Here is a 24,221-nt window from a genome sequence, read left to right as displayed (position 1 = left end):
CTCGCTCTTGAAAACATCCAGCAGACCTTCCAACCCTTCCGAATTTGGCGGAAAGTTTCCGCTTTCTTATTTTATTTCCGCCATTCTGATTTCGCCTCACATTTTTCCGCAAAATACATGCCTCGCTGCTCGCCCCGCCGGCCGCCCCGCCCCGAATGTAGCACAACGCTTACGCGCATTTGGCGTGCATACTTTATTTTGCTGAAAAGTTGCATTACGTGCCATATTATGAATTTTTATGTAAAATTCTGAATTTTGGACATCAAAATTCTGAATTTGTAAAATCAAATGTTGGGAGGTCTGCATCTAGTGAATTGGCCTTCACTGCCTTCTGTGGCAGAGAATTCCACAGATTCACAACTCTCTGGGTGAAAAGGTTTTCCTCATCTCAGTCCTCAATGGCCCACCCCTTATTCTTAAACTGTGATGCCTGGTTTTGTGTCTCCCCCAGCATCAGGAACATTTTTCCTGCATCTAGCCTGTCCAATCCTTAAGAATTTTATATGTTTCTATAAGACCCCCTATCATCTGTCTAAAATCCAGTGAATACATGCCCAGTCAGCCCATTCTTTCCCCATATGTCAGTCCCGCCATCCTGAGAATTAACCTGGTGAACATATGCTGCACTCCCTCAATAGCAAGAATGTCCTTCCTCAAATTAGGAGACCAAAACTGCACACAATACTCTAGGTGTGGTCTCACCAGAGGCCTTTACAACTGCAGTAGGACCTCCTTGCTCCTATACTCAAATCCTCTCGCTATGAAGGCAAATATGCCATATGCTTTCTTCACTGTTTGCTGTACCTGCATGCTTACTTTCAGTGTGTAAGAAGGAACTGCAGATGCAGGTTTAAACCGAATATTGACACAAAAAGCTGGAATAACTCAGCGGGACAGACAGCATCTCTGGAGAGGAATGGGTAATGTTTCGGGTTAAGACCCTTCAGTCATTTCTTTCAGTGACTGATGCATAAGGACACCCAGGTCTCGTTGCACCTCCTCTTTTCCTAATCTGACACCATTCAGATAATAATCTGTCTCCTTGTTCTTGCCACCAAAGTGGATAACCTCACATTTATCCACATTATACTGCACCTGCCATGCTTCTGCGTACTCACCCATTCTTACATTTTCTGCCCTCTGATTAATTAGAAGAATGCCTAGTTGTTCAAGTGAGTTGAATTTCTATGAAAGAATGAAGATTAGTCATTGCAGGGCATCTGACATAAGTTTTAATAATATCAAAGTGAGAATCAATTGCAGAAGGAATGGATAACATATCTTTGAAATATTGACATTAGGAATTGCAGGTGCTGGTTTACAAATGGTAAATGGTTTTATCAGACCTTATCTTCAAAGTGAACAATGTATTAAATGCTGTAGAGTTAAAGCAGCTGAGCATAAGATATCTGGAGAAAGAGAAGCCGTAACACTGTATCAACAGTTGGAAAAGGTTAGATATGTAAAAAGTCTTCAGTTGCAGAGAAGGAGGGGAGAGAACAAAAATGAAAGATTAAAGGAAATGGTAATGGAAAACAAAGAAGCTAAGAGTTACAAAATTGGGCTAAATGTAACATGTCTAGCTCTCCCCTTCTATCCCTGCCACCCTCAATATATTCATAATTTCTGGAGATCATTCTGATCAAATTCCATCCTAAGTCCACCAGCCTCCTCCCCACCACACCCTGACAATGAATACATTTTGTGTGGGAAGGAACTGCAGGTGCTGGTTTACACCGAAGATAGACACAAAATGCTGGAATAAGTCAGTGGGACAGGCAGCATCTCTGGAGAGAAGGAATGGGTGACTTTGTGGTCGAGACCCTTCTTCAGACTTCTTCCTTTCTGTAAGGCCTTTATTCCAGTTTCTCTGGAAGTTGATGTGAAGATTGTGGGCACTAGTGGAGAGATGGTAACAACAAGAATGTTTCTCCTATTCTGGGAGGGAGAGGAAGGGATGGGAACTGAAATATGTGAAATAGGATAGGCATAGTGAGGGTCCTGTCAAGCAGGGCGCAGGATCCCCAGTTGAAGTAAACTAGAAAATTGAATCCATAATAGATGCATCATGTATAATCTTTCTGCTGACTGGATAGCACGCCACAAAAGCTTTCCACTGTACTTCGGTGCATGTGACAATAAACTAAACTATCTAAAAACCTAAGGCCACAGGGGAAACTCATTTTCGGCACAGATTTAGTGGGGCACCTTGCTCAATATGCTGCAGCCTTTTGGGGCTCAGCACATTTGCTTTATTTATTTCATTACCATCTCTTTTATTTCCTTAAAAGTGGCTATATGTGTCAAATTCAATGGTAGAAGACGTAGAAAAGTTATATCAATTAAATAGGAAAATGTATCTTTAGAACTCAACTGGAATAGAATCATGTTCTGAATGGGATGAGATAAAAACACATTTATGTGCTTGCTTCTCCTTAAATTCTTGATTTATTGTCTGCTTTTCGTGTGCACCTGATAATTTTTTTTCTGGTGCAGTATAACCTCAAAACTGTATATAACTATTTAAAATAATGCTGGCAGCAGTTGATGAAAAGAAACAGAATTAACATTTCAGGATGAGAAACCTTAATCAGAACAAGTTTCCATTTATTCTCCTGTTCTGAATTTTACTCAAATGTCCCTTTACTCAGAAACTCCCGTTTGAAGAAATGGTCAACTTTTGGTGGCTGTTTTGACAATAATTCTAAATAAATTCTGCTCAGTGATTATATTGTTTCCCCCCTCATATTTATACTTGCATGAAAGATACTTTTGCAGAAACAGAAAAAAATCTAACTCCTATATAACACTGCAAAATATTGATAACCAAAATACGCTTCCTCATTTGCCTTCATTTTATGATGGCTTTTTCTGGTTTGACACGCACATGTTTTCTTCCCCCAGTTCTACCCATTCAAGTTTTCCAAATTACATTCTTAAATATGGCCAGCAGGAAAGCCTTTCAATGTGGCATTTGAGTTATTTACTCAGCTTTTTGGCAGAGGTCCTGTGCCTACCTTGAGAGTAGAAACATAGAAAATAGGTGCAGGAGTAGGCCATTCCGCCCTTTGAGCTAGCACTGCCATTCAATATCATGGCTGATCATCCAAAATCAGTACCCCGTTCCTGCTTTTTCCCCATATCCCTGATTCCGTTAGCCCTAAAAGCTAAATCCAACTCTCTCTTGAAAACATCCAATGAATTGGCTTCCACTGCCTTCTGTGGCAGAGAATTCCACAGATTCATAACTCTCTGGGTGAAAAAGTTTTTCCTCATCTCAGTCCTAAATGGCCCACCTCTTATTCTTAAACTGTGACCCCTGGTTATGGACTCCCTCAACATGGGGATCATTTGTCCTGCATTTAGCCTGTCCAAATCCCTTAAGAATTTTATGTTTCTTTCAGATCCCCTTTCATCCTTCTAAATTCCAGTGAATGCATGCCCAGACGACTCATTCTTTCCTCATATTTCAGTCCCGCCATCCCGTGAATTAACCAGGCGAACCTACGCTGCACTCCCTCAATAGCAAGAATGTTCTTCCTCAAATTAGGAGACCAAATCTGCACACATTTAAATCACCAGGGACTCACCCTGTACAACTGCAGTAGGACCTCCTTGCTCCTTGCTTGGTAATTCTCCAACATTTAAATGAGTGACTGGGTTAAAAATGTTCTCTGCTCATGAAGTTGCTTTAAGCTTCGTCACTGAAGGGGTCTTTGAATATTTGCATGTAACAATCATTATTCCCTGCAACACCCCTCAGTTTAAAATGCCTCCGCAAATTCTGCACAATGATTTTCACCATCTCATTCTTTTGCTGAACTCGAGCAAGGAATTAAACTGCCTATTTACTTTATAAAGACAAAGTGCTGGAGCAACAGAGCATCAGATAGCATCTCTGGAGATCTTGTCCCTGCCTATTTACTCTGAAAGCTTCCGTCCAAGTATTCTTGGACGGAAGGAAGAGTATTTTCAGTTTCCTTCTAGCCAGAGGTAAATAGTTTCTATGTTTGCCATCATCTCTCCCACCCCGTTCACCCAAGAATACAAAGGAAAGTTTTATGTGAATGATAATTACAACCATGGTTTTTAAAAACAAGTAAACTGGCACTTTAAATGGGCACTTCTGCATATTGTTGGCTGAAGTACAACAAAGCAACAATTTAATTTGATGCAGCTGCCTTCTCCAATGAAAAAGGGATTTAAAGCACCAAATAAAAAGTCTGAAGGGTTCTGAATCAAAATGTATCCTATTCATGTTCTCCAGAGCTGCTGCCTGACCCTCTGTTACTCCACCACTTTGTGTCTTTTTCTGTAAACCAGCATCTGCAGTTCCACATCTATCTAGATATTACTAAAACTCTCATCTTATTTGTTTGTGTGTTTCTTTGTGCGTATATTTATACCCGAAATACAGCCAAAACGGTACACGATAGCGCAACAATTTTAAGCCCATCTTACTCACCATTGGCCTGCGATTCAAATGGTTGTTATATTTTAAAAGTTATTTACTTTTTAAACTTTAATAAATCCCTTTTCCACTTGCCCTGCCCATCAGCCGCACCTGCGCAGTAATACCTCCGTGTTCAACGTCACAATGGGAACCAAACGTGTCCGCCCCAGCGCAGTTGGGGCTCGTTGATCCAATACAGATGCTCCCTGACTTACGATGCTTCAACTTACGATATTTTGACTTTGCAATGGTGCAAACGGCAGCGACCCGGGGAGTAGGGGGGGATAAGGGGGGTTGAGAGAGGATGAAGTGGGTGAGGGGGAGGAGGGGGGGATAAGGGGGGGTTGAGGGCGGATGGAGTGGGTGAGTGGGGAAGGAGGGGGGGTGGAGTGGGTGAGGGGGGATGGAGTGAGGGGGAGTGGGAGGGGAAGGGGGCATTGGGGAGTGGGGGAGGAGAGTGTGCTAGACCAATGCAGGATAGGTTTTTTTGGTCCAACGGACCCACCCTTTTCTAGTATCTATATAAAAAGGTGTTAGAAACATAGAAACATAGAAAATAGGTGCAGGAGTAGGCCATTCGGCCCTTCGAGCCTGCACCGCCATTCAATATGATCATGGCTGATCATTCAGCTCAGTAGCCTGTACCTGCCTTCTCTCCATACCCCCTGATCCCTTTAGCAAAAAGGGCCACATCTAACTCCCTCTTAAATATAGCCAATGAACTGGCCTCAACTACATTCTGTGGCACAGAATTCCACAGACTCACCACTCTCTGTGTGAAGAAATGTTTTCTCATCTCGGTCCTAAAAGACTTCCCCCTTATCCTTAAGCTGTGACCCCTGGTTCTGGACTCCCCCAACATTGGGAACAATCTTCCCGCATCTAGCCTCTCCAACCCCTTAAGAATTTTATATGTTTCTATAAGATCCCCCCTCAGTCTTCTAAATTCCAGCGAGTACAAGCCCAGTCTATCTAGTCTTTCCTCATATGTAAGTCCCGCCATCCCAGGGATCAATCTGGTGAACCTTCTCTGTACTCCCTCTAAGGCAAGAACGTCTTTCCTCAGATTAGGAGACCAAAACTGCACACAATACTCCAGGTGCGGTCTCACCAAGGCCCTGTACAACTGCAGCAGAACCTCCCTGCTCCTAAACTCAAATCCTCTTGCTATGAATGCCAACATACCATTCGCTTTCTTCACTGCCTGCTGCACCTGCATGCTTGCTTTCAATGACTGGTGCACCATTACACCCAGGTCACGTTGCATCTCCCCTTCTCCCAATCGGTCACCATTCAGGTAATACTCTGCTTTCCTGTTCTTGCCGCCAAAGTGGATAACCTCACATTTATCCACATTATATTGCATCTGCCATGCATTTGCCCACTCGCCTAATCTATCCAAGTCACTCTGCAGCCTCCTAGCATCCTCCTCGCAGCTAACACTGCCACCCAGCTTCGTGTCATCCGCAAACTTAGAGATGTTGCATTCAATTCCCTCGTCCAAATCATTAATATACACTGTAAATAACTGGGGTCCCAGCACTGAGCCTTGCGGTACCCCACTAGTCACTGCCTGCCATTCCGAAAACGACCCGTTTATTCCTACTCTTTGCTTCCTGTCCGCCAACCAATTTTCTATCCACCTCAACACTGAACCCTCAATACTGTGTGCTTTAAGTTTGTACACCAATCTCCTATGTGGGACCTTGTCGAAGGCCTTCTGAAAGTCCAGATATAACACATCGACTGGTTCTCCCTTATCCACTCTACTAGTTACATCCTCGAAAAATTCTATAAGATTCGTCAGACATGATTTGCCTTTGGTAAATCCATGCTGACTTTGTCCGATGATTTCACCACTTTCCAAATGTAATGCTATCACATCTTTAATAACTGACTCTAGCATGATTTAAATGTCGATCCAATGCTTTGAAACTTGATTAAAATGAAAATTATGTATTTCTTCAGCTTTTATAAAGCTTGAGTTTGGCATGTATTGTTCCCTGATATAATTATTTCAACATTCCAAATGTATGAGCTGAGTGTATATTGAAATTGTGTGTTCTTCCTTTTAAATATCTACATGAATTATATCACCTATCGTTTGATTTATTTTTTCATAGTCTGCAGTGAAAATTTTGTAAAAGTGTTACTATTCTTTGTCTATGATTACAAGAATCGTGTAATTAAATGTTTGTGTCCCTGGAATGCGGTACTTCTTGTGTCTTCCCACTATGTCTTGTGATCGTAACTACAGGTAGTTTGTAAAGTAGAACCTTTTATGCAGTGTTTTGTTTGTTGCTCTTTATGCTAATAGCCAGATTCTACCTTGTGCTTTTTAATCATTATGCCTCTTGAAAGGCACATATGATGAAAACCCAAGGAAATCTATTTGTGAGGGGGATGGTAATAAGTACAAATCATAATCAATTTAAAAGAACTTGCAAAATTAAGCTTTCAATGTGTGAATAACGTGAAAACTGTCAATATTTCGATAAAAAATGCACTCCAAAAATTGGAGTGTGTAGGTTGTAAATAAGATTGAATCTGGTGGGATTTTTGAATAAACTGATTTGAATGATTTGGTGGCCATTCCTTGATTAGTATAATATTAAGTATTGTTTGTCAACTAGCATTTAATCAGATTATTATATGCTATGTTATAAATTAATCACTTATTATTGTGATGTGAGTGTTGTGAGGTTTATGCAAGTACATGGATTTCACTCCATCAGCAATTCTACAATGGCAGTTATTTATTGGATCACTGACTAAAAGACAAATTGTGGCAAAATACGAAGCTTGTCATTGGTTTTGCATTGGTATTTATATTTACTGCTGGGCATACCTCCTTCGAAAACTGGGGGCAGTGCAGTGTATCATAAGGATGTTTTACGTTATGAAAGTCATAGCTCATTTTATCTTGATTTAATTGACAGTGGTGCTGCTGCAATTTACATTTTATGCAAAGTGTTATAGTTTTTAAATAGTGTTTGGGTTCGAGAAATGAGATGCTGCTTCTGTATTTTTTATGTAGTTCTTCTGCAACACGGAGCTGACCCCAACATTAGGAATACCGATGGGAAAACTGCTCAAGACTTGTCAGACCCTTCTGCAAAAGCAGTGCTAACAGGTAAAATAAGCTTAGTTTTGCCATTACATAGTCTTCTCTTCCTCCACTATTGCCCTACTAAAATGCCACTGAATGGATAATTTTAGTACTCATCATATTTATACAAATTAATAAGGTGAGCTTTGTTCTTGGTATCACATACGACCAGCAGAAAGCATTAGTTTCTTGAACTGCTGCTTGTGAAATTATTCAGTATTACTAGACCAAGTGGACCCGTTGAACCCAAACCATTCCTGCATTGGTGCAGCACTCTTTCCTCCACCACTCTCCCTCCCCTCTCCCCTATCTCCCTCCCTCTCCTCCCTCCCCCCACTCCCTCGCCCCCTCCCCCCTAGGGTTGCCTCTCCTTCATTGGTGCAGCACCCTCTCCTCCTCCACTCCCTCCCCCCCAACTCCCTCCTCCCCCACTCCCTCCTCCCCCACTCCCTCCTCCCCAACTCCCTCCTCCCCCACTCCCTCCTCCCCCACTCCCTCCTCCCCCCACTCCCTCCTCCCCCCACTCCCTCCTCCCCCCACTCCCTCCTCCCCCACTCCCTCCTCCCCCACTCCCTCCTCCCCCACTCCCTCCTCCCCACTCCCTCCTCCCCACTCCCTCCTCCCCCACTCCCTCCTCCCCCCCACTCCCTCCTTCCCCCCACTCCCTCCTCCCCCCACTCCCTCCTCCCCCCACTCCCTCCTCCCCCCACTCCCTCCTCCCCCCACTCCCTCCTCCCCCCACTCCCTCCTCCCCCCACTCCCTCCTCCCCCCACTCCCTCCTCCCCCCACTCCCTCCTCCCCCATTCCCTACTCTTCCCTCTCCCCCCCCCTTCTCCCTCCTCCTCCCCCTCTTCCTCCCCCACCCGGGAGAGCTTAGGGCAGGCCCAGGCCTCGGCCTCCACTTCCACCAATGCCCGGCCTCACCGCCGCTACTGCTGCTGCCGCCTTTTCCCTTGGCCCACCTCAGGCTCGCAGTTACCCGGTGCCGTCCAGGCCCAGGCTCCAGCTGCTTCCCCCGGCACCAAGCCCCCAAGAGACAGGCAACTGAGCCCTGCTCAACGGGCCCCAACTGCGCAGGCGTGGACGCGTTTGGTCTGCACACGCGCGGATGTGGTGGCCATCTTACGTAATTGCCAAATCAATGGAGCCCCAACTTCGCATTCGCGGTTTTTTAAACTTTAAAATGTGAATAACTTTAAAAATATAACACCGATTTCAATGAAACTTCTTCCATAGGACCACGCGACGACGGTGAGTAAGGTGGGCCTAAGATTGTCGCGCTATCCTGTATCGTTTTGGCTGTAGTTCAGGAACATGCGAACAAACAAGAGTTTTAGTGTATAGATTGTTTATTCCTGAAGCTATTTTCAGAATTGTCTTAAGACTCTTGAAATGGAAATGGGATTTTGCAAGTGATTTAAAAGCCATTTAATGAAAGAAACAATTCTGCTAAACAATGACATTTTTTTAGCTTCATTTTAATTACCCACCTTAGATCCATATCTCCTTTTACTGCTCTAATTCTGTGAATGTCATCTTTTGTACATTCTCCTTTGCTTGAATTTTCAAATGAAGATCACAGTTGCAAAAAGACGAGCTTGGTGTCATTATACTGTTATGAATGCTCAGTTGATGGAAGAATTGGGACTGTCAAAATGTACTATTCAGTGGAAATTCACAGATATTAAAAAAATAACCTTGGGTCATAAAAACATTTCTCAAAAATGCAATGTATAACACTGCAAAAAAATGCAATGTATAACACTGCAAAATGTATATGTACAGCCCCCGTGGTTGCACTAACACCTACATACAAGCAGCAATACAGCTAATAAGGAAGATGCAGTCAAATAGAACATCTCTAGAGTTATTCGGCAAAACTGTAAAGGTTTAAGGGATTTAGAGCAACAGCTCCAGCATTTCGTCTGCCACTTTACATTGGTCTCTCACTTAGCACTCAGGGATCAATGCTAAAGGGAATCACTGAGTTGCATTTTCTGGGAACTCGTGTGAATCTGCAAGTGCTAGGCATTTTTGCAGTCGAGGACCACCTCCATGTGTTGACATGTGTAGAGTCACTATCATTACCACCTTATGGTTGTGATGGCAATAGTTGCTTTCTCTCCCCCCCCCCACCACCCTCTTCAATTTGGTTGCACCACTCTCCGCAAGCCTGGATTTTTTTTTGCTTTAAAATGTAATAGGATGAAGATGGAAGTATAGTTTTCTGGTCATAAGCACCAACAAGATATTTTGCTTAATCACATAGGTGAATACAAGAAGGATGAACTTCTAGAAGCAGCTAGGTAAGTGGCAGAATTTTTTCTCCTAATTTGGTATATTAAGTTAATGCTTATATGAAAATTTTGGTTTATGTTTAATGAATAAAAGGAAATGCTTTTTGACTGTTTGAGGCAGTTTTGTCTTTTCCAGGTTTTAAATACAAATAAAAAATAAAATTTACGCAATTGCGTAATGGATTGCATCAACTGAATTGCTGATATTCATTTTCCCCTTCACTTATTGTATCTTGATATTCATCTTGGTACTTCTTAAATGTAGTCACTATTTTGCTTCCACCACTCTCCCAAGCAGTATGTTCCAGTTATGCACCACTTTATGGGTGTAAAAGGATTTCCCAATATCCCATCTAAATTTCTTGTTCCTTACCCTAAATTTAGTCCTCTAATTTTATCCATCTCTGATACAAGGAATAGTTTCTGTGATCAACCCTATCTACACTCCTTTCTGGTGTAAGAAGGGATTTTGCAGATGAAGACAGGCCTAATGATGATGGAGCAATTAAAGTCAGCTGCCTTATAAAGATTGGGAATATAAATCCCTTGGAAAGATGCGACAAAGGAGGGACTTAAAGATAGTGAAGCAAGGCCATGGAGGCGTTTGAAAAAAAAAAAAGTTTTGAAGTTGAGATGTGTACAAACTGAGTGAGTTAGGCACACACAGAGTTTGGTTTAGTCAAGCTAACAACGTGACTGAATATAGGGGGGGAATGGGGAGTTTTTGAAGTTGAGATGTGTACAAACTGAGTGAGTTAGGCACACACAGAGTTTGGTTTAGTCAAGCTAACAACGTGACTGAATATAGGGGGGGAATGGGGAGTAGGAAATCTTGATAGCTTGGTGGTTATCAAAATTCATCTCTGGCTCACATTTGATGCCAAGGATCCAAACAGTCTGTTTCAGCCATGAAAGATAGACAGGAGGTGGAGTTTGGAAGAGTTTATAGTATGGTTTACAAACAATAGTCCTGTATTGTTTCAATAGGCAATAATAACATCCAAATGTCCCAATTTCCATTCAGATCAATTTTCGGTTTGGCCACTGAAACAGAAATATCTTACAACTTCAGATATTCTAAAATCAGGACTTCTCTGTCTGTAATTGATATTACAAGCTACAATTTGCTCTGATTTCCTCCAACATTCCAAAGATGTGCTGGCAGGTTAATTGTCTATGTACATTGCTTAGTGTAAGTAGCAAAAAAAAAGTGTAAGTAGCGGAGAATGCACAAGGGGGCGAGTGGCCTGCTGCTACTTCTATTCATGTCATAGCCCCAAAATGTAATAAAAAAAGAACCACGGATGCTGGTTTATATCAAAGTTTATACCAGTTTATAGCCCAAAAAATGCCTTTAATTAATAAACTATAAAATATACTAATAAAATATATACACACTGAGTGATAAATAAAAATTTGCTTTGAAATTTTCCCATTTGAAACTAGAAACTCTAATGCTGGGCTCATGTTATTAGAATTAAACTTTTGATTAAATGTTTAAATCACATTTTAATCCCTCTTTCCATGGTTACTTTGGAAGTGGATTTCTATGCCATACCTCTAAATCCTTGTTCTGGCAGGAAAAGATTAGATTTAAATTAAGGGGAAATTGACCATAAATTCCAGAAACACAAAGTGTTGGAATAACTCAGTGGGCCAGGCAGCATCTGTGGAGTCTATGGATAGGCAAAGGTTCGAGTCAGGACCCTTCTTCAGCCTGAAATGTCACCTATGCATGTTCTCCAGAAATGCTGCCTGACCTGCTAAGTAACTCCAGCACTTTGTGTTTTACTCAAGATTCCACCATTGACAGTTCCTTGTCCATGATAATAATATTGCAAACACAGGAGTAAGCAACAAAAATCAATTTGTAGACCAGAATAGTGAGCAGGTATATGATAGTATGATGGTCACTTTTTTTTGCTTTTTGGTGGATTTCACTTTTTTGGGGTTATGTGTAACTTCGTGCACTGTAATTTGTAGTGTACTTAGTGACCAAAAGTTTGGAACAACAGCTACCTTTTTATTTATTCACAAAATGCTGGAGTAACTCAGTAGGTCAGGCAGCATCTCGGGAGAGAAGGAATGGGTGACGTTTTGGGTCGAGACCCTTCTTCTATAATGAGTCACTATAACTCCTGCGATCAGGGTCAGAGAACTTTTAATTTTGTCCTTTTTTTATTGCCTTTACTTACAAGATCCATTATTTTTCAAAACATCACCTCTCTAGTTGCTAAAATTGATAAATTCTGATTATTTTTATTTGTGATTTTTTTTTTTTCATTTCAGGAGTGGTAATGAAGAGAAACTCATGGCACTGCTCACTCCACTGAATGTAAACTGTCATGCCAGTGATGGAAGAAAAGTAAGAATACGTATATGCTTTTCCAAATTTATTACTTAAACAGAAGTGTACAGGAACACAAATCTTGATTAAGTTGAAAAATGTCAGACCTTTATTTAATTTTGATCTTCACACTTATCAAAGGCTTGTGCAAGTAAATGCTTAAGTGAATTAATAACTTTTAGAATAATTCCACCCTAGTCTGGGTGGAACATTTAACCAAAGTTTATGTCATCGCTAGGATTTCAGTGAAACATACAGATTATGGTCATATGAAATGTGGGAATAAGAGGTGCACACCTTGAGAGAGAGGGCATCTTGTGTATAACACGTGATAATATTGGTACTAGTTGGTCTAATGTTTATTGCCGGAATAGTGAACACAACATGAGGCCTTGAATTTAGAGGATGCCAAAATATGTATTGCACAATATTTGAGATGTTTTGATGTAAATATTGTGAGTTTGTTTTCCCAAAGTTTAGCACTGTCAAATGTACAAAATAGCCCAGTAACAAAACTGAGTGATATTTTTATTTGTCTGGTAGTATATCTAATTTTTGTATTAGATCAGTGGCATCAAACTTGGCTTGTGTTTTCAACTTGATTTGGTATTTGTGTATTCACCATGGGCCACTTTTAGCAAAAGCTGTTTGGAGATTCAGGAAAGCAATTGGAATGTATTATAAAAAGTTTACACTACAAAAATAGACTCAGTACATGCCTATTTCTGGTCAGAAGATCGGTGTCATGTTGGTTCTTAGCATTTTTAAACATACTTTCTGGCTGCTGAAATCAGCATTGGCTGAACATTGAAGGGATGTGTGGCGACTTGTGGCTTACTGAAAGCCTTCTGAAAAATGCATGCAAATTTGGATGGAGCATGTATCGTGCATTCAAGTTCAACAGAGGCCTCAACAGCAAACTTTAACACTGGAAGCCATTCAAAGAATAGTAAGGAAATTATATTTTTCTTCCCTTTTGCGGAGGAGCAGGAGCAGACTACCTCTCCATTTGGCACCATTCCAATGGCTGGACTCTACTCTGTAGAAGGTTAAATTCCCAAGCTAATGGAGGATGTTGGCATGAGTGGATTGGGAGCACAAAATTTAAAAGTTGGTATTTTCCTGGCTGTAAGAAGCAATGCCCGAGTTACTCAACAACAATGTAGCGTATAATACAGTTTAGATTTGATTGTCGCGTAAACTCTTTTGTCAGCCCCTCATTTCACTAGTATTAACTTTTGTATAATTCATAGGCCTTTTACAAGGATGTATTTCCATTAGTGTATGCGATTTAGTCTGGTCAGAGACCGTATAATTAGTTTAACTTCAAGAGCTGAGGTTAATTTGAACATTCTTTATTCATTTAGTGCAATGGCATGTATGTTGCAGGTGGAATGCCTGATGAAAATTAGTGCAGTTTCAGTTGAAATAGTTTCAACCCATATCAGGAAATGAATAAAAAGTTTTCAGCTTAACCTATCCCTGTCCTGCATTCATAAGGTTGTGCAGGCCTTAACTGTGAAGTCCAAGACCCAATGTTTTTATTTAATGAAATGTATAGATGAGGAAGTTAGAAGATAGAAATCATCAGGTGTGGAATCTTTCATGAGAATTCAATGGCCCAGCCCAAATGGTATTCATTGAATGCATTTTGTTGCTAACCTGATGGAATCTTAAGTAGCATTTAAAACAAGCTTTGCAATGGTAATTCTGAAAAGGCTGGTAAAAAAATAATTTCCATGTGTAAAAATATTTGGAGATTTAAAAAAAAATTTTAAGCATAAACCTCATGACTTCAACACTGCCTGTTAATATTGTTTCAAAATAGTGATCGGCCAACTACAGAAAATTGGCATTCTAGGTATTCTAGACTGGCTGTTTTAACGCCTTGTGTGTTAAGTGTCTGCTGCAGGTTTCATACATTACTTAACTTATAGGTTTTTTTTAAAACATATTTATCATGAAAGCAGGAAAATTTACACTGTCCAGGTATTAAGCCAAAACATGAAAAGTAATGTATAAAAATATGCATTAAAACTTGAAACAGGCAGTAGAGAAGTAAATCAAACAGCTTTTGCATAATTTTTCATTTTAATAGAAAATACCCAGGCTTCATCTGATCAAAAAGTTAGTTTTTCATATGTTGCATCAATGTGCAGTTATGAGGTATCTACATACATTTGGTTTCATAAAAAGGGTATAATGGAACAATTAACACTTTAATTAATGATCGATCTTGTGTTAAGAATATTATACATAGTTTGCTGTCGCAAATGTTTTTTGGGCAAAACCTAAGCTCAGACTGGTTATAGTGATCTCTTTTACTAAATAAGATTTTTTTTTCATTTTTGACATTGCAGACTGCAGAACCTCACCCCATCAGTCTACGATGTAGAAATGGAAATATGGTACACTTCTTATGCACTATGGTTATTTACTGGTACTGCAGTGTCAAATATACGGTCTGTGATTTGTTCAAAAATGTTATATCCATAATTTAGTGGATGTGGGACATATAAGCAAATAGCTGATTATATGTAAGTTTAACCATTGCAGCTTGCAGTATTGCCAATCCTGTATTCCCTCCTTTTTGTTTCTCTTTCCTAATTTAATCTCAATGGTTTATCTTTACAAATACTTGGCCTAATTTGGAAATTAATTATAATTTATATGTAAATCTGATTACTAGTTCATTTGTGATTAATGTTGCTGATATCTTGCTGAAGTAGCATGATTTGCTGGCTATAGTTAGTACCTGTAGTCTGTATTGTGCAAAATATTAGATTTCAATATGCTTGTGATAGCGAAGAAAACTAAATACTATCAAAAGTATAACGTTTTTGCACTTTGCCCAACTGCAGGCATTATTCATAAATTCTGGCCGCAAAGCAGTTTTCTGCTAATCCATTGATTTGAATGGTGTACACCTGCAATTTTCTGATCTTTGGGTGTGCAGATAGAAGACATTCAAACTGCAGAAAATGCTTGATAAACATTTGGCCTAATTTCATCATAGTTTTTTTTCAATAACATAGAGAGAAGTTTGCAGAGTCGCTTGAGCACATAGACAGCAATTGTTGAGTGAATGCTTAAAAAACACACATCCTGGAGGATTAATTAGTGCACTTTATTCACAGGCTATATATGTCCACATCACAAAAAACCCCTATGGTAGACATGTCAACTTGCCAAAGGCTGCAGTTTAATGTTGAATTGTATTTTAGTTGATATGACTAATGGGTGCATTGTTGGCTGAAATGACTAAAAATTGATAGTTTCTCCTGCTATCAAGTTGAATTGTCAAATAAAAGCTGAAAGGGAGACAAAAATATGAAAGGGTGGCACAATGGTGCAGCAACTCTGTGACAGTAGAGAGAGAAGACCTGTTCCTGTGCTTACTGTTTTATATTCAATCTCTACTGTCACAGAACCAGAGTTACTGCACTACTCTGCCATTCCGGTAATCTCCTCTGCCTGCACATAATACATATCCCTCAATTACCTGCTTATCCATGTGCCTTTCCAAAAACCTTTTCCTTACGACTGGTAGCTGCCTGCCTCCAAAAATCCATGGCGGCACATTCCAGGCACCCATTACTATCCATGTGAAAAAAAAAAATCCTGCTCATCTCCTTTAAACTGAACTATCTTTGGTATAAACTTGCATCTGCAGTTCCTTTTTATTACATCTACTTTAAACTTTTAATTCTCTCACCTTAAAGCTATGCCCTCTAGCCTTTGACATTTCCATTCTGGGGAAAAAGGTTCTGAGCATCTGTCTCATCTGTTTCTCTCATCATTTTATATACTCCTCTAGAGTCTCCCCTCAACCTCTGACAATCCAGAGAAAAAAATCCAAGTTTTTCCGATATCTTATAGTTAAGATAGACACAAAAAGCAGGAGTAACTCAGCGGGTCAGACAGCATCTCTGGAGAAGTGACGTTTGGATCAAGACCCTTCTTCAGCCAGAAATGTTACCTATTCCTTTTCTCCAGAAATGCTATCTGACCCGCTGAGTTACTCCAGCTTTTTATAATAATAATAATAATAATACATTACATTTATATAGCGCTTTTCATATACTCAAAGACGCTTTACAGGGATTTAGAGAACATAGGGAAGTGAATAAATAGATAAATAAGTAAACGAACAGAGAAAGGAGACAGAGGATGGGGTGACCTTCAGTGGTTGAAGGCAGTACTGAATAGGTGAGACTTCAGTGATGTTTTGAATGTGGTGAGTGTGGAGGAGTCTCTGACGGTTTGAGGTAGTGAGTTCCATAGGGTGGGAGCAGCGATGGAGAAAGCCCTGTCCCCCCAGGATCTGAGTTTGGTCCGGATGTGGGGGGATAGGAGATTGGCAGCAGCATAGCGGAGGGTGCAGGTGGGAGTGTGCCTGTGGAGGAGGTCGGACAGGTAGGATGGGGCCAGGTTATGGAGGGCTTTGTAGGTCATGAGGAGGATTTTGTACTGGATTCTCTGGGGGATGGGGAGCCAGTGGAGTTTGTAAAGGACGGGGGTGATATGGTCACGGATCGGGGTGTGGGTGAGTAGACGGGCAGCGGAGTTTTGAATGTATTGAAGTTTACTGATGTCTTTCTTCAGTTTAAACTAGCATCTGCAGTTGCTTCCCACACATCTCCTTATAGCTAATATCCTCTAATCTAGGCGCCATTCTGGTAAACCTCTTCTACACCCTCTCCAAAGCCTCCACATCCTTCCTGTAATGTGGCGACCAGAATCACTCAGAGTACTCCAAATACAGTAACCAAAGTCGTATAACACTGCAATATGACCTCCAGACTCTTGTATTCAATGCTCTGACTCATGAAGGCAAGCATGCCATACATCTCTTTACCACTCTTCTTGTGTTGCAATTTTCAGACAGCTATGGACTTGGACTCCAATATTTCTCTGTATATCAGTGCTGTTAAGTCTTGTCATTAACTCTGCAAAAGCAAAAGTGACAGAACGTGCTCATGATTATGCTTTATTGAAGGAAAAAAATGTTCAAATCAAGATCAACTATTAATGCTTGGACTATCAAGGAATGACATTCAGCAATATTTTGTGCAGGCACTACAATAATAATATTGTTGAATTTGCCTGAAAATATGCACTCAGAAAATCATACATGAATTTTAGATACAGATAACTTTCAGATGTAAAAATGCTCCTATTTTGTTTTCTTGTCAACTGGTTAGTGATGAACCCCTCTCTAATACCATACAAAAAGGGAAAGAATAGTTGTAGAATGGAGTTCATCGCAGAATTTTTGTTTAATTCTCTTTCCAGCTCTGCTCTTTCACCTTCATCGTTGACTGAATATTTTATTTGTTCCATGCTAAACTAATATGGCAAATGAAAAATCAGTTATTTCCTGGTCCATACATCTAACCAAGAAAGTGCATTCTCACACCTGACCGCTGTCATCACTGTTCAGGTTTTGTAGCTATCATCCATTGTGGAAGGATGAAAGCATATTTAAGGCATACTTTTCTAAGGTTGCTTTACAATTACAATGTCATGCTACTTGTGATTAATGCTGCCTAAGATTTTGGGGATTCTCCCAAATTTCCGTTCTTTTTCAAATTCTTCAGCCCAATACTTTTAAGAATTGTTTTAGTTTAAAAAATAAATCACATTTTAACTACTAGTCTGGTAACAGTTGGAATATTATCTTTCTTTATCAGACTTGTGTTCTCCATGCCTTTGTCTCTTTTCATGAGTTGTGTACTTTTCTGGAGTCCACATTGCTAGGTGCATTTTTACAGATGTCTTTTCCTATCTATGCATGGATGTTGTCACTGAGTCCAGGCACCCATTCGCCATTTGGCATCCAAAGCAGGATCCTAGACTGATTTGCAGACTCCAACCTTGTACATCTCAGTGACTGCCATGGTTGATTTACTGAGTTATTGGATATATAATTTTGTAGTTATGCTGACATTTTATCTTTGGAAATCTTTTTTTAAACTTTTGCAGAAAATGAAAAGAAAGAAATTTTGCTGCATCAATTAATTTCAGGACACATGTTGCACAAACCAAATTAATAACCTGTAGAAATTTGGAAAGTATGGAAAGCGGACAACTCTATGAATAATACATCAGAGTTGTAAATAATTCTGTCCTTAAATGTTATTTGTTTCCACAAAAATTAATTCTCAAAAATCCATTCTTTAATCATTCTGCCTTCCAACTAACGCCTCATCTTGAACTTTGCTTCCAGTCTACAGTTTATTTTAGTTAAATATCAAAAAGTCACAAATTTATTATCGCCGAACTCTACCCTTGCCTACTGCATACACTGTATTCTTGCCTGTGATTCCATTCTGGCGGCTATCTCCAATTGAATTGGACTATGTGTGCCATTTAATTACCTGCTGCTTGTTTCTTTTTACAATGCCTCAAATAATTTAAACTCTGCATATGGAGCAATTATTTGAAAGGCAAGATTTACCTTATGAGAGAGAACTCTTTTTGGAAGACAAACCTCTTGTTGTACACTGGTCTTATACACAATAACTTGTTGTCCTCTGGTCTTGCATATGTGCGAATCCCTTGAATAGTTCTGAGTCTCTACGCAATAATACCCCTGTTGTTGCATCATTATTACGGGAATGCTAAAAATGAATATAGGAACTGTTCTAAAGATTTGTAAGAAACTACCTCAACTGTTGAGGTCTTGTCCAGTATTAATATTAATTCACCACAAGAATGTATTATTCTACCCCAAGACCCACTGTCTCAAAGTAGGCTTCCGCCCATCTCTTTCCACAATTACCCCACATACCGCTGAAGTTTTAATCCACCATCTGGAGACTAGGAAAATTCCAGCAGCTTTCTAACTGGCTTTTCTCTGGGGCTTAAAAGTTCACCATCTCAGCTATTAATTACTCTTGTATGTGTCAACCGAATCTACAGACCTTTTGCCCCATCCCACCTCATGCCTGCCCCAATAAATGCTCTTTTCTGCGGCACCCTGCACCACTCACCCTGTCCCTTGCCTCCAAAGACTCTGCATTGATGCCTTTCTGTCTCACCCCTCTGCCCCACACCCAGCGTCCTTGCATGACCCATTCTAACCTCCTGAGGATCTACCCCCAAGCATTTCAGACACACTCTATCCCATCCATACACCACACTACTATGCAGTCTCTGCTTTGCCAACAACCCTCCATTCCCTTGTGGGCCATCCTTCCCAAATTAACTGACCTTCGGTCTATTTTGGCATGCTTCCCAAGCACAACATAAAGTAGCCCTGTCCATATCTTTCTCAACCTTTCACCAAGGGAGGATAGACAATAGACAATAGACAATAGGTGCAGGAGTAGGCCATTCAGCCCTTCGAGCCAGCACCGCCATTCAATGCGATCATGGCTGATCACTCTCAATCAGTACCTCGTTCCTGCCTTCTCCCCATACCCCCTCACTCCGCTATCCTTAAGAGCTCTATCCAGCTCTCTCTTGAAAGCATCCAACGAACTGGCCTCCACTGCCTTCTGAGGTAGAGAATTCCACACCTTCACCACTCTCTGACTGAAAAAGTTCTTCCTCATCTCCGTTCTAAATGGCCTACCCCTTATTCTTAAACTGTGGCCCCTTGTTCTGGACTCCCCCAACATTGGGAACATGTTTCCTGCCTCTAATGTGTCCAATCCCCTAATTATCTTATATGTTTCAATAAGATCCCCCCTCATCCTTCTAAATTCCAGTGTATACAAGCCTAATTGCTCCAGCCTTTCAACATACACCAGTCCCGCCAGTGAACAGAATCAACATCATCCTTGGATAGAAAATACAACCTGGAAATTTGGCAAAGCCAGTCTGAAGGTTTTTAAACTTTGCAAGAAATAGGTTTAATCTCTTTTATTTGCCTTTATTCCATAATCTTGAAATTTCTCCCCCCACTTCACCCTCATCTTGTCTTCTCTCATTTGTTCAGTTTAAATATGAATTTTGAGTGGTTTGGCTGCTCTCCTGAAAATCTGTTAGACAGTTGCACAGCTCTAAAGAGATCTTGCTTGCTGTTTCTTAGATCTCATAGTATTTTCTTATGTCATTCAACAACTGAAGAGTGTCTGCTTCGGTCCAATGCCCGTTCCTCAATTTATAACATTTTTAATAGTATTGTTGCGTTCAATGTGAGAGAAGAAACTGTCTTAAACTGTTTACATTGATTGGATAGTTGATGTGACTGTATTCATCTCCAGCTCACAAAAATATACTTAGATTTTATGGCAATACAAAGGTGTTGCAAGTCTCTATATGAAATTAGTTTACCTTTTCCAACCAGCTCTACAGCAATTGTATCTCCTGTCAGCAATCACATGCTTGTATTCCATTTGGACTCTTTGAAGTGTGGGGGCCTGAAATGTAGAGGACACCAAGATATTTTCTTTTATTTTTCTATGAATTGTTTCTGAATTTCTCCAAATATATTTAACTTATTAACATGTGACTTTTGGCTTGCACTTTGCATTTGCAAGGTAAAATTAAATTTAGGCTATGTTATTGCGGGTTGCATTCCTATAAAACAGTCCATAATCACAATATTACAAAATCCTATTTCCCATGGTAACCCCTGTTGTAAGTGGAGATGGATTCCAACAATTCCAACATTTCCTCCATGGCAGTGGGGCACTTAAAATGATTGGATAAGTCAGTTTCCAAAGCGCATCTCTCAAGTGGTCAATAGCTGTGTTTGAGACACAAACGACTGCAAATGCTTTTCAACTTCCGGTCTTCAGTTTGAATGGAGACGTACACTTTTAAATGCATGTCAAATATAGTTCAGCATAACTCGCAACAGGTAACAGTAGTCATTTGCAACTGGTGCTTAAATCTGCTGGCCCTCTTTCAGGCATCTTGAGGGTAAATAATATGTAAAACTCCTGGGAGTGGCAGAGTGACATCCTTCTGGAATATAGAAGGATGAGGGGGGATCTTATTGAAACATATAAGATAATTAGGGGATTGGACACATTAGAGGCAGGAAACATGTTCCCAATGTTGGGGGAGTCCAGAACAAGGGGCCACAGTTTAAGAATAAGGGGTAGGCCATTTAAAAACGGAGATGAGGAAGAACTTTTTCAGTCAGAGAGTGGTGAAGGTGTGGAATTCTCTGCCTCAGAAGGCAGTGGAGGCCAGTTCGTTGGATGCTTTCAAGAGAGAGCTGGATAGAGCTCTTAAGGATAGTGGAGTGAGGGTATGGGGAGAAGGCAGGAACGGGGTACTGATTGAGAGTGATCAGCCATGATCGCATTGAATGGCGGTGCTGGCTCGAAGGGCTGAATGGCCTACTCCTGCACCTATTGTCTATTGTCTAGAACTGCTGGACAGCAAAAGGAACCGACTGCACCAAAAAAGACATATTACTGCTCATGCGACAAGAAATATGAATGGGAAAAAGCCTAAAATAGATTAAATATATTTCCCTTGCCTTTTGTGTTTGTTTAATTTGAACCCCCACATAAATGCTGCACGAGAGAATTCTATTCCATATCTTAAATAATGATTTGAGAATTACATAAAGGCGGGGTTGTGAATCACATAACGTGGAGTTTCCTGGCTTATTACATTGTTGTATGTGTACCAAAGCATCTTTTTGTGTCTTGGTACTCTGAATTGCTAGAAATTTATTTTATGGCTGGAAGACATCTTATCAAAAATTATTTTGCATCATTCCTGGATCATTCTTAAAAATATTCATGTTTGGTGAAGTCATAGAGTAATACAGTGTGGAACAGGCCATTCGGCCCAACTTGCCCATACCGGCCACCAGTACCACCTGTCTGCATTTGGTCAATATCCCTCCAAACCTGTCCTATCCATGTACCGGTGTAACTGTTTCTTAAACGTTGGGGTAGTCCCTGCCTCAACTACCTCCTCTGGCACCTTGTTCCATGCATCACCACCATTTGTGTGAAAAGGTTACCTCTCGGATTCCTATTAAATCTTTTCCCCTTCACCTTAAACCTGTCCTGTGGTCCTCAATTCACCTACTCTGGGCAAGAGACTGTGCATCTACCCAATCTATTCCTCTCATGATTTTATACACCTCTATAAAATCACCCCTCATCCTCCTGCCCTCCAAGAAATAGAGTCCCAGCCTACTCAACCTCTCCCTATAACTCAGACCCTCTAGTCCTGGCAACATCCTTGTATCTGTGACTGTGTCTAGTTTTCTGGAGGCACAAGAAACTGCAGCTGCTGGAATCTTGAAGAAAAACCCAAAGAACAGCAGATCAGGCAGCATCTGTGGAGGGAATAAACAGACCACGTTTTGGGTTAGGACTCTGCTTCACACTGATGTAGGTGGAAGAAAGCTGGAATAATGAGGTTGGAGTTGGGCAAAGTCTGGAAAGTAAGATGCAGGTGAGGAGAATTTAATTGCCAAATGTTGGAATGGATGGGGGAGGGGAAAGAGAGGGGTAAAGGGAAATGTCGGACTTAGGGATGGAAGATGAACATACAAAAGAGGCAAAGGGAGTAGGGTGACAGGGAGATGGGAAAAATAATTGGGGTGGATGGCACTGGAAAGAGAGAGGGGGTATTACTTGAAATTAGAGAATTCAATGATCATACTGGTGGATTATTAGAAACCCAAGCAGAGTATGAGGTACTTTCTCAGGTTTGTGTGTAGTCTCACTCTGGCAGTGGAGGAGGCCAAAGACAGAAAGGTCGTTATATGATTTGGAAGGTGAGTTAAAATAGTTAGCAACTGGGAGATCCTGCAGGTGTTGGCAGTCAGAGCACAAATATTTGGTGAAATAGTCGCCTAGTCTACTCTTAGTCTTGTTGATGTAAAGGAGGCTGCTTTGGAAGTACTTAATGCAGTAGATGAGATTTGAAAAGCTGCATTTGAATCTTTGTCTCATTTGGAAGGGTTGCTGGGGTTTCTGGATGGAATAAGAGAAGAATTGCAGGGACAAGTATTATGTCTACGGAGCTTGCAGGGGAAAATACCTGAGGATCGAGCAATTTGTGGTGGGAAGGGATTAGCGAACCAAGGAGTTGCAGAGGGAGTGATCTTTGTAGAAACCGGAATGGGGTAAGGGTGGAAAGATGTGACTAGTGGTGGGATTACATTTTTTCTGTTTTTGTGTCTGATTATTCAGTATTGAAGTAGGGACTACATACCAAAAAGCTTATCTCTTAAGACTACAACATTTACTCTCCAGATGAGTATTTTAATCAGACAGTGAGCTCTAACTACTTTGGGAATTTACTTAGGGTAGCTGAATTTTCCGACTCACCTAGTTCTTTGAAAAGGTATGACATTGAGGACTAAATGTAACTTGGGAAGTACATAAAGCAAATCATTGCTCTAATTCTTTACAGACAATTTGGCCTAATTATGTTGGTCTGTGACAGGTGTTTGGATTAAATATTGCTATGATCATTGATAGAAGTAGAAACTAGGAACTGCAGATGCTAGTTTACAAAAAAAAGACACGGTGCTGGGGTAACTTAGCAGGTCAGGCAGCATCTCTGGAGAACATGGATTGGTGGCTTTTCTGGTTGCGCCCTAAGAAATGTCCCAACCTGAAATATCAGTTATTCATGTTCTCCAGAGATGCTGCCTGACACATTGAGTTACTCAAAGACTCTGTGTCTCTTTCTAAGAAAACTGATAGTATTTTTCAATGGCACACCATTTACAAATTGGGAAGTGAAGTATTGATATGAGGGTCCAACAACTCGGTTACTTAATTATTCATCCACAATGACCTAATATGGGATTGAATAGTGTAAGAAAATAACTGCAGATGCTGGTATAAATCAAAGGTATTTATTCACAAAATGCTAGAGTGACTCAGCAGGTCAGGCAGCATCTCAGGAGAGAAGGAATGGGTGACGTTTCGGGTCGAGACCCTTCTTCAGACATGGGATTGAATGTTCTTTGAAGTATCACAAGCTTTTGGTTTATTTGTAAAGATTGATCTTTTGAGAAACATCAGTGGTAAATAAATTGCTTCAATTTCAATGATTTTCACTAAATATAACAGATG

General features: G+C 40.5%; 1 protein-coding gene across 1 annotated transcript in view; it reads left to right on the top strand.

Annotated features, from left to right (window-relative positions):
• tnksa (tankyrase, TRF1-interacting ankyrin-related ADP-ribose polymerase a) overlaps positions 1-24,221 on the top strand; it is a 94,987-nt gene that overhangs the window by 19,847 nt on the left and 50,919 nt on the right. The window contains exons 3-6 of the mRNA XM_078395967.1: positions 7,491-7,586; positions 9,833-9,869; positions 12,150-12,225; positions 14,568-14,615. Coding sequence (XP_078252093.1) covers positions 7,491-7,586; positions 9,833-9,869; positions 12,150-12,225; positions 14,568-14,615 — 257 coding nt within the window. The remainder of the gene's footprint in view (positions 1-7,490; positions 7,587-9,832; positions 9,870-12,149; positions 12,226-14,567; positions 14,616-24,221) is intronic.

This window comes from Rhinoraja longicauda, chromosome 3 (genome assembly GCF_053455715.1).
Source record: "Rhinoraja longicauda isolate Sanriku21f chromosome 3, sRhiLon1.1, whole genome shotgun sequence".
Taxonomy (NCBI): Eukaryota; Metazoa; Chordata; class Chondrichthyes; order Rajiformes; family Arhynchobatidae; genus Rhinoraja; species Rhinoraja longicauda.
The sequence above is the reverse complement of the archived record's forward strand: the minus strand, read 5'-3'. Positions and strand labels throughout refer to the sequence as shown.